Source organism: Limulus polyphemus, unplaced genomic scaffold (assembly GCF_000517525.1).
Source record: "Limulus polyphemus unplaced genomic scaffold, Limulus_polyphemus-2.1.2 Scaffold6404, whole genome shotgun sequence".
Taxonomy (NCBI): Eukaryota; Metazoa; Arthropoda; class Merostomata; order Xiphosura; family Limulidae; genus Limulus; species Limulus polyphemus.
In genome coordinates, this window is record NW_013672014.1 from 35,673 (window position 1) to 46,019 (window position 10,347).

General features: G+C 36.6%; 2 protein-coding genes across 2 annotated transcripts in view; one reads left to right on the forward strand and one right to left on the reverse strand.

Annotated features, from left to right (window-relative positions):
• LOC111089481 overlaps window positions 1-528 on the forward strand; it is an 8,692-nt gene extending 8,164 nt beyond the window's left edge. Inside the window, exon 4 of the mRNA XM_022402086.1 lies at window positions 348-528. Within this exon, the coding sequence (XP_022257794.1) occupies window positions 348-457 (110 nt within the window). The 3' untranslated portion in view covers window positions 458-528. The remainder of the gene's footprint in view (window positions 1-347) is intronic.
• A 5,332-nt stretch (window positions 529-5,860) lies between these two features.
• LOC106473687 (mitochondrial basic amino acids transporter-like) lies at window positions 5,861-6,625 on the reverse strand. Its single transcript, XM_013934366.1, has one exon. The coding sequence runs from the start codon at window positions 6,623-6,625 to the stop codon at window positions 5,861-5,863; it is 765 nt and encodes a 254-aa protein (XP_013789820.1).
• Window positions 6,626-10,347: the final 3,722 nt, after the last annotated feature.

Genomic DNA, 10,347 nt, shown 5'->3' on the forward strand with positions numbered 1-10,347 from the left:
TTTCACGTACTGCTTGCACGAGTATAACTATTTTCTATCATTTATCTTGAACTGAAAAAACTCTTACACAAACTGTCCCCCTCCTTTGATTGTTTGTTTGGAATTAAGCACAAAGCTACACAATGGGCTATCTGTGCTCTGCCCACCACGGGTATCGAAACCCTGTTTCTAGCGTCGTAAGTCCGCAGACATACAAAGGGGCCCCTCCTTTGACACGTGTATCTTGATCTTCAAGAAATTATGACTTTTAATCACTTGTTTTTATTTCATTTTGTACATGCTTACACATTAAATTACATCACCAACTTTTTCCATTGTTTCACTACTTTGTCTGCCTTATATTCCAGATATCTTCCTGCAACAATCTCAGGAGCCAGTCTCTGAAACATTTACCACTTCCAGACAGACCAAAGAAACAGAAGGACCTACAGGTTTCTCATCTCACATGGAACTCTAATCTTTTAAACTTGGAACTAAAACGTTACTTAAATCGTACAGCGTTTAAAGAAATATTAATAGTTATCCCCCCCCCCCAAAAAAAAAAATCTGAAGACTCATTTTAAATGTTAACTCCAAAAGAGATTATTAAATGTTTCCTTTTTTATTGTTATCAATTCAGAACTCTGGTGAAATTAGACGAAACTAAAATGGACGATCTTTTGAAAGCCCTTTGTAGATTTTAATTCTCTAAGTCCTTTTCTGCAACTGTCACCCTGATCCAGACAGTTATCACCTTAATCCAGACAATTCTCACCCTGACCAAGACAATTCTCACCCTGATCTAGATAGTCGTCACCCTGATCCAGACAGTTATCACCCTAATCCAGACAATTCTTACCCTGACCCAGACAGTTATCACCTTAATCCAGACAATTCTCACCCTGATCTAGATAGTCGTCACCCTGATCCAGACAGTTATCACCCTAATCCAGACAATTCTCACCCTGACCCAGACAATTCTCACCCTGATCTAGATAGTCGTCACCCTGATCCAGACAGTTATCACCCTAATCCAGACAATTCTTACCCTGACCCATACAGTTATCACCTTAATCCAGACAGTTATCACCCTGATCCAGACAGTTATCACCCTAATCCAGACAATTGTCACTCTGACCCAGACAGTTATCACCCTGATCCAGACAGTTGTGCTCATTTTACTTTCGTTTCATCGTGAATTCTCTGCCTAAACCATCTATAAAAATATTTATTCAGCCTTTATATATATATATATATGTGTGTGTGTGTGTGTGTGTGTGTGTGTGATTTAGTTACAATTTGTAACAATTTAAGTATAACTGATTATTCAATAATGTTGTAGGCTTTAAATAAATAAACATACGTGTACACCAAGACTATGTAGTTTGGTTGTTATTATTATTATGTATACATTCTTCCAGTAATAGCATACGATATTAATTATTGACCAACATAATAATAAACACAATGTTGTGGCTTTCGTAGATAAGAAAGTCTTCTCTTTTTCTTTTCGTAACCCAAGTGGATCAACCGTAACTTTGCGGGCTTACAACGCTAAAGTCCGCGGTTCGATTGCCCTTGGTAAGCAGAGGGCAAATAGCCTACTTAGTTTTGTGCGAAAAAAACCAACAAAATCTCGTGTTTTTACTATAGTTTGTTATACTACTTTCAACTTCCACGAGAGAACTAGTATTCAAGTAGAGTGACAAGCTCTTATGTACCTTGAACAACATATGTTGACTTGACTTTGACGAAGAACATCTTTTAACGATTCAAATCGTCCTGTAACTAGATTTTATCAAGAAATGATTTAAGGCTGAAACTCATTGTTGTATTCACGTGAACACATACTTACACATAAGCAGAGGACATAACGTTTATTAATCTTTAGGAAACCCTAGGGACAAAATTAAATAAGATAAACCTCAGAACCATAATACACAGACACACACACAAAGAAGAAGAAAGAAAAAAAATAGACCAATGCCAGTTTTTACGCAAAGCTTTAACAGATGGCGCAACAAGGCTTGTTAGTAAAAGCTCGGAAGAGTTTTTTTACTGAGCACAAAGATACACAATTGGCTATTTATGCTGTGCAAATCTCTGGGATCGTTCTCAGAATTTAATCAGTTTAAGCCTTTAAATTTATATTGGAGAAGCTGAGGAGGGAAATGATTAGTATATTATTTTCTCTTTGTCGAATGTCAATAAAGACTTACTGGCGAGTGCAGTCAACATATCTCCGGGCATTTAGAGCATCAATGAAAATTCATTGAGGTACATCATAATAACAAAATCCAACTGTATAGGACAAAGAGAGTAACCTTAGTGTAACTGTTCCAGCTATAGAATGGAAAGGAACCAGCTTCTGATAGCCTGCTTCATTTACTGGCACTTAAGATTCTTGTTCGACATGAATGGTGCAAAAAAAAAAACTGTATTATTTTAATATTATTTTTATCGTTGATGAGCTATTCCATGATTGTGAATGACATCGAATAAATAACTTTAGGTAATAACAAATACAGAAATAAAGTTCGTTAACTGTTTACTTTTGTTTTTTGCATGATTTTATTTTATAATTGTACACTACTTTCCAGAATTTTATAACAACCATTCGAGGCAAAAACATGATTTTTCAGGTCATATAATCTACTTTTTTTTGTGGTCAAGAACAACGTACAGTAAAATCTATTGATATTGTAAAATATCCGTTATTGTAATTTATTTAAATAAATAATTTCATTACTGCGGTTGTTTAGCTTTGAATGCCTCTATCCGCCTGTGCATGCCTTGAATTTGTGAGAACAATTATATATATTTTCCCCTAACACATTTTATTCAATTGCAACTAAATTTCGTCATCAATAACACATTTTGACGATAAAGTATTCTACATAACAATACATTTATTAGGATCATATCAACAATACATTCAGATAATAAGAAGATCTACATAACAATGCATTAGCTTGGATCGTATCAACAATACATTCAGATAATAAGAAGCTCTACATAACAATGCATTAGCTTGGATCGTATCAACAATACATTCAGATAAGAAGAAGATCTACATAACAATGCATTAGCTTGGATCGTATCAACAATACATTCAGATAATAAGAAGCTCTACATAACAATGCATTAGCTTGGATCGTATCAACAATACATTCAGATAATAAGAAGATCTACATAACAATGCATTCAGATAATAAGAAGGATACGATCCAAGCTAATGCATTGTTATGTAGATTGTTATGTAGATCTTCTTATTATCAGAATGTATTGTTAGTATGATCCAAGCTAATGCAATGATATGTAGATCTTCTTATTATCAGAATGTATTGTTGATACGATCCAAGCTAATGCGCATTCTGATAATAAGATCTACATAACAATGCATTAGCTTGGATTGTATCAACAATAAATGTTGATGATAAAAAGACCTACACAATAATGCACTAGTTCGCGCTTATAAGATAAGTAACACGTACTCATGTTAAAAGGCGATTGGCTCAAGTTTTTGAAAGTTACGAAAAGCACGTGATTCATGAAATAATTAGCATCTAATTTCCAATGCCATATAAAAAAAATTGTAATAATTTGTTTTTTACATTCGCACTATTTAAATGTGTCAGTGCTATGCTACATGTACACGTTTGGTTCGGATTTCAGATGCGATTATGCAATATCATTCCAGCTTATTTTTAACTTAACTTCTGTAATATTGCTTCCCAGCTTTGTTTGTTTGAAGTTATGCACAAAGTTACACAATGGTCTATCTGTGCTCTGCCCACCACGGATATCGAAACCCGGTTTCTAGCGTTGTAAGTTCGCAGACATACCGCTGTGCCACTGGGGGGCCTTCCCAGCTTATTTTTAACTAAACTTCTGTAATATTACTTCCCAGCTTATTTTTCGTTTCGGGCACGGGTTGGCAATGTCGTAGAGTTTTTTTATTTCGAACCTGAGAAGCCGGGTTCGAATCCATGCGATACGACAAAATATTCCTCGAAGTTTAAGCTGTAAAATGTGCTATAAGAGTGACAGTCAATCCCTTAACATGGAGAGTAGATGTTTGGTGGTAGGGATGCTGCTGACTGGCTGCCTTCCCTCTAGTCAGTAGTTCAAAATTAGGGACAGTAGCAGATAACCTTACAAGCTTTGGCATAAATACAATATTTCGTTTTCAAGAGGTGGTCCAGTGGCTTATTTTGTTTGTTTTGTTTTTTTGAATTTCGCGCAAAGCTACACGAGGGCTATCTGCGCTAGCCGTCCCTAATTTAGCAGTGTAAGACTAGAGGGAAGGCAGCTAGTCATCACCACCAACTCTTGGGCTACTCTTTTACCAACGAATAGTGGGATTGACCGTCACATTATAACGCCCCCACGGCTGAAAGGGCAAGCATGTCTGGTGTGACGGGGATTCGAACCCGCGACCCTCAGATTGCGAGTCGAGTGCCTTAACCACCTGGAGATGTGGTGGAACAGAAATGGTAATAAGTCAAGGAAATTGTTATTCATATTGTGATTTCTTCGGTATATCTGATATGAAATCTATAAACAAGACGATCTCAAAAAAATTACTACGTTTTTTTTCTAAACAAAAAAACAAAACAAATATTTTTATAGTTATATACATTTGATACAAATATATTGAAGTGCTGTTGTCAACGTCCCCCAGTGACACAGTGGTGTGGCTTCGGATTTACAACGCTAGAAACCGGTTTGCGATACACGTGATGGGCAGAGCACAGATAGCCCATTGTGTAGCTTTGTACTTAATTACAAACAGTTTCATAATACTTGTGGGTGGAATTTTACTGTTTAACACTGTAACATCTAGAATGTTTAATGAACTCAAATATTTGCACCTGCATAGCTTCGCTAGAATGAATTTTGTTCCCAGGATCAATGAAAAATGGATTTAAAATTCTGAGTTTTTAATCAGAGGATAGCTTGGTCCTGTATTTAGCGCGATAGATTGTGAAGCTGGGATTCGCGTCCTACTACTACCAAAAAACAAAATTTGCGTTCTGAATTTTAGTGCCACGGATATATAGACTGAAGTGAAATCCCACTAGTCTTGTGTCACAAGGGTTGGCGGTGCTGACCAGACGCTATCTCTCTAGATAATTGCTAATTGCTAGAATAAAAAAAAATATTATGGATATAATCTCATCCGCATAAAATTAAGAGCAACAACATAGTTTTGGACTGATATTAAAAAAAACGTCGAGATATTTCAATTTCCCGGTTATTCTGGTTGCATAAATAGAAGTATCAGCGTTTTGCGACAGGTGCAAATGAATTGAGGTGAAACAAGTTCCAGTTACCTTGCTTGAAACCCCCCAGTGGCTCAGCGGTTAGTTTGCAGACTCACGACGCTTAAAATCGGGTTTTGAAACCCGTGGTAGGGAGAGCACAGATAGCCCATTGTGTATCTTTGCGTGTTAACCAACCATTACTTGAAATTAGGGAACAGGTAACGAAAGCTATTAAAGTCCACGATGGCAAGAAAAACTTGATTTTCAGTTTAAAATCATTAACATAGTTGGTATTCTGTAAAAGCGAAACTTTCTATAACACGTAAGATCAATTAATAGAACAAGATATTAACATTGTCTGCGAGAAGGTTTGCTTGTTATGAATTTCGCGCAAAGCTACACGAGGGCTATTTGCGCTGACCGTCCCTAATTTAGCAGTGAAAGACAGCTAGACACCACCACCCACCGCCAACTCTTGGTCTATTCTTTTACCAACGAATAGTGGGATTGACCGTCATATTATAACGCCCTAACTACCTGGCCATGCCAGGCCTCTGCGAGAAGGTCAAGAAAGTCTTATAAACTCCAATGACACGAGTTTCATTCAGTTTTAGTCATTTGTCAAAACAAATGATGCGGTCAGTATTCTCTTCCAAGGGCAAACTTTGAGCATTTCTATCGGCTGAAAATTCAAACTTATCCTTGGTGTTTTCGCAGAACTTAGTAACCCAAGAAACAGTGAAAAATATGGCAGCATTGGTTGGAAATGCCCTTAGGATTGTAGAGTTTAAGCCTTGGGTGAACGCTTTCAAACCTTCACGTCGATACGTCTTCGTTGTACAGTCTATGATGCCATTGAACTGGTGTGGTCCAACTGTTCCGTCAGCTTGTAGTCTAGACTTCACTAGATCCAACGGATAAATCGAGATCCAAGAAATGATGCCAGCTAAACCTCCAGCTATCATTAAACCACAAATATCAGTGTTCGAAAAGAGGCGAATAAAAAGTTCGTACGCTCCAAAATAAATCGCAAAACCTGGACAGTCTCTAAGAATTGTGCAACTGAGGCCTCTGAAGATCCCACGTGTGCCTTCCGTTCGAAATAACTTCATCAGGCAGTCAGTCGGACCACTATACGAGTGTGAAAATTCTGTGGAACGAAGGAATCGTGTTTTTACTGCGTGTTGTCCTTGAAGCTGCATCCGGGTCTTAGCCAGCTCCATTGGGCTGGTTATTACACTTTGTACTGCTCCCGCTGCGGCTCCCCCTATCATATGGCTAGTGATAGAGCTGGGATCAGAAAAACACCGTTGAACGTTGCCTTGGACACCAAAAAGAATGGCGTTGATAAAGGCAAGACTACACATTGGGGAAGACATTCCTTTGTATAGACCACCTATCTAAAGTATAAAAAAAAAGAATTTGGTGTTGCTTTGTTTGTTTTTAATTATGCACAAAGCTTCACAAGGACTATCTGTGCTCTGTTCATCACGGGTATCGAAACCCGGTTTCTAGCGTTGTAAGTCCGCAAACATTCCGCTGTGCCACTAGGGGGCTTAGTGTTGCAATAACATAACTAATTTTCCCTTTTTCACTTGTATTTTTAAACAGTGTTTGTAAATAAAAAAAATGATTGGAAAAATACTATTTTTATTTACTTAATAATAACTTGTTTGTTAAAAATCTTTGGTCAGTCTCAGATCGTATTTTCCCCTGTTGGGTCAGTGATAAGTTTACGAATTTGTATCGCTAAAATCTAGGGTTCTATTTCCCGTGGCGGACAGAGTGCAGACAGACAGCCCACTGTGTAGCTTTGCACTAAGAAAACAACAAAAATAACGGGGAATATGTTACTTATTTGATTAAATTTAGCTCCTCAGTGGCAAAGTGTTAATCTTGAGTGCTCATAACACTGAAATTCGTGGTTTGTTCCCTCCAATAGGCACAGAACAGATAGCCAATTAGACATCTTGGCGCTTAATAATAAGATAAGTAAATAATACTAGAATTTATATACAAGAATATTACTAACTTGAGACCGGAAATGATTATTCATAAAATAAATTATACTTTCTTTCTGGGGGTAAAACTGATGTTACGTTTGACATAAATATTCAAATTGTGTGTGATACTAAAACAAAAGACGGAGAAGCATCAGTTCCTTAGAGCAGTGGTTCCCAGACTCGCGTACCACACTTTTTTTTGTATATCAAGTACAACTCAGACCTGTTAAAAAAAAAACGAAAAAATACCTACTAGGAAAAAAATAATATTTTTAAAACCTAAATGCAAAGAATGTGATTCTGGCACAGTTGAATAATATGTGGTACGATTATTGTCAAGTTGAGAGGAAGAAAACCCTAGCGACTCTAAAAATGTTTGTTTGTTTTAGAAGAAAGTTACATTGGGCTACCTGCTGTGTCCGCTACGATGAATCGAACCCCAGGTTTTAGTGTTGTAAAATCGTAAAGTTACCGTTTTTCCTCTCGGGGGACATCTAGAAGTGAGGTAAGTAGTATGGGCTTATTATTAATTTTAAAACGTTTACATTTTATTGCGTACCACTACCCCACCAGTGGCACAGCGACATGTATACTATTAGAAACCGGGTTTCGATATCCTTGGTGGGCACAGCTCAGATGGCCCATTGTGTAACTTTGAGCTTAACTATAAACAAACAAACAACATTTTTGTGTATCGCCGACATTAACACCACTTTTGACTCTCAGTGGTACAACGGTAAGTCTACGGACTTACAACGCATCAGGGTTTCGATTCACCGCAGTAGACACAGCAGGTAACCCAAGATGGCTTTGCTCTAAAATAAAGAAACAAATAAACGAAAGCTCCACTTGCTACCAGTGGTACTCGTACCACGGCTTGGTAGTCACTGCCCTAGGCTATCTACAGAGGACCAAATCAAAAATCTCCCTTATTTTCGTCTTCAATAAATCCATTAATTTGGAGGCACATGAAACAACATATGAACGTATTGTTTAATCCCTCTGTGACGTGATGGAAGAACCAAAACAAAAAATGGCCGTTATTCTTACCGATTCGTTTGTGATTGTGGAAGAAACGCAATGGAAGGCTCCCCTATATAAAGCTTTGCTCACATCTTGAGTCTGGAGACGAACCTAGAAAATTAGCTTTCAACAATTAATTAAAACGTTCCTTTTATATAAAAATATTACAACCAAACAGCTTTCAACAATTAATTAAAACGTTCCTTTTATATAAAAATATTACAAACAAACAGCTTTCAAAAATTAATTAAAACGTTTATTTTATATAAAAATATTACAAACAGCTTTCAACAAATAATTAAAAGGTTTATTTTATATAAACATATTACAAACGGCTTTCAACAATTAATTAAAACGTTTCTTTTATATAAGAATATTACAAACAGCTTTCAACAATTAATTAAAACGTTTCTTTTATATAAACATATTACAAAAAACGGCTTTCAACAGTTAATTAAAACGTTTCTTTTATATAAACATATTACAACCAAACAGATTTCAACAATTAATTAAAACGTTTCTTTTATATAAACATATTACAACCAAACAGCTTTCAACAATTAATCAAAACGTTTCTTTTATATAAACATATTACAAACAAACAGCTTTCAACAATTAATTAAAACGTTTCTTTTACATAAACATATTACAAACAAACAGCTTTCAACAATTAATTAAAACGTTTCTTTTATATTGTTGCGTCAGCGAGTCACATGACTAGTGTGACGCCAAGTTTCTAGAACTATCCTGTACTTTGGCGAATGCTCTAGTATTTACTAGATATAGGGTAGTCGGGTATATAAAAGAGGGTGACAACGTGACAAGATAATGTAATGTGTTTGTAGACAGTGAGTAATTGATCTGCAGTCAGAAGTATTATTGAGCACGTTCGTTGTTATAGCGTTTGTTTAGCGCGATTGTTGAAGTTGAGTATATCGGTAAAGTTATATTCGGAAAGAATAAACCAGTTTTTATTAAGAAAGAACTTGTGTCGCTTAAGTTTCGTCGGAACGAAGTTACGGAAAATCAATTAACAAACGGAGACGTAACAATTTGGTGTCAGAGAGTGGGACAGAAAAAAAAATGGAAACGAGAAGCGGCAAATCAAACTACAGCCTAGCAGACTTGATGGCAGTAATACACGAACAGCAAAAGAAACAAGAAGAACGAGAAGAGAAATTACAACAGTGGTTAGAGGAAAAAGAAAAGTTTGTTGTTCGAGCTGCCATTGTTGCAGGTTTTCTTGCAACTGCTGTTGTCTCTCTTCTTGTCTCGTTCTTCTTGTTTCTGCTGTAATCTCTCTTCTTGTTTAATTTCTCGTTCTTCTTGTTTCTTTTCTTTTTCCTCTAACAACTGCCGTAATTTCTCTTCTTGTTTAATTTCCTCCAACAACATTTTCTTTTTCCTGTCGTCTGCTGACAACTGCCCAAGTATTTTCAGTGGTTGTCCCTTCAAGCTCGTTGCCAGATATACTGCTTTCTGCTCCTCTGTTCATCCATTCATCTCTGCCAGTAAATCAAATTGTGCTCTATATGCTTCCCACTGAGCCTTCCCATCGAATTCCTGTGGCTTCCTTCGTACTGTATCACCCCTATTGCTGATATTCATATCTGGGATGTGACTTCTAACAGGACTGAAGATGTCTGCATTAGGGTTTAGCTGCAGGGCCTGGAAGGTGCTTGCCATTGTCTGGGGCTGATTAATGTATATCCTCCTTGTGTAAAAGACATGAAATCATCCTTTAATGTGTTTAATTCGCTTTGAAATATACTAATGTTTTCCATTTGTACTTTTTGCCACTGTTGTTAACTTTCCTGTAGTTGCTGCTGACTTTCTTGCAACTGTTGGAGACTTTCTTCCTGTTTATTTTCTCGTTCTTCTTGTTTCTTTTTTCCCTCCAACCACTGCTGTAATTTCTCTTCTTGTTTCTTTTCTTTTTCCTCCAACAACTGCTGTAATCTCTCTTCTTGTTTATTTTCTCGTTCTTCTTGTTTCTTTTCTTTTTCCTCCAATAACTGCTGTATTCTCTCTTCTTGTTTATTTTCTCGTTCTTCTTGTTTCTTTTCTTTTCCTCC

Bases quoted from the DNA above. Each gene is read 5' to 3' on its own strand.
- LOC106473687 (XM_013934366.1), bottom strand. From the start codon at position 6,625: ATGTCTTCCCCAATGTGTAGTCTTGCCTTTATCAACGCCATTCTTTTT.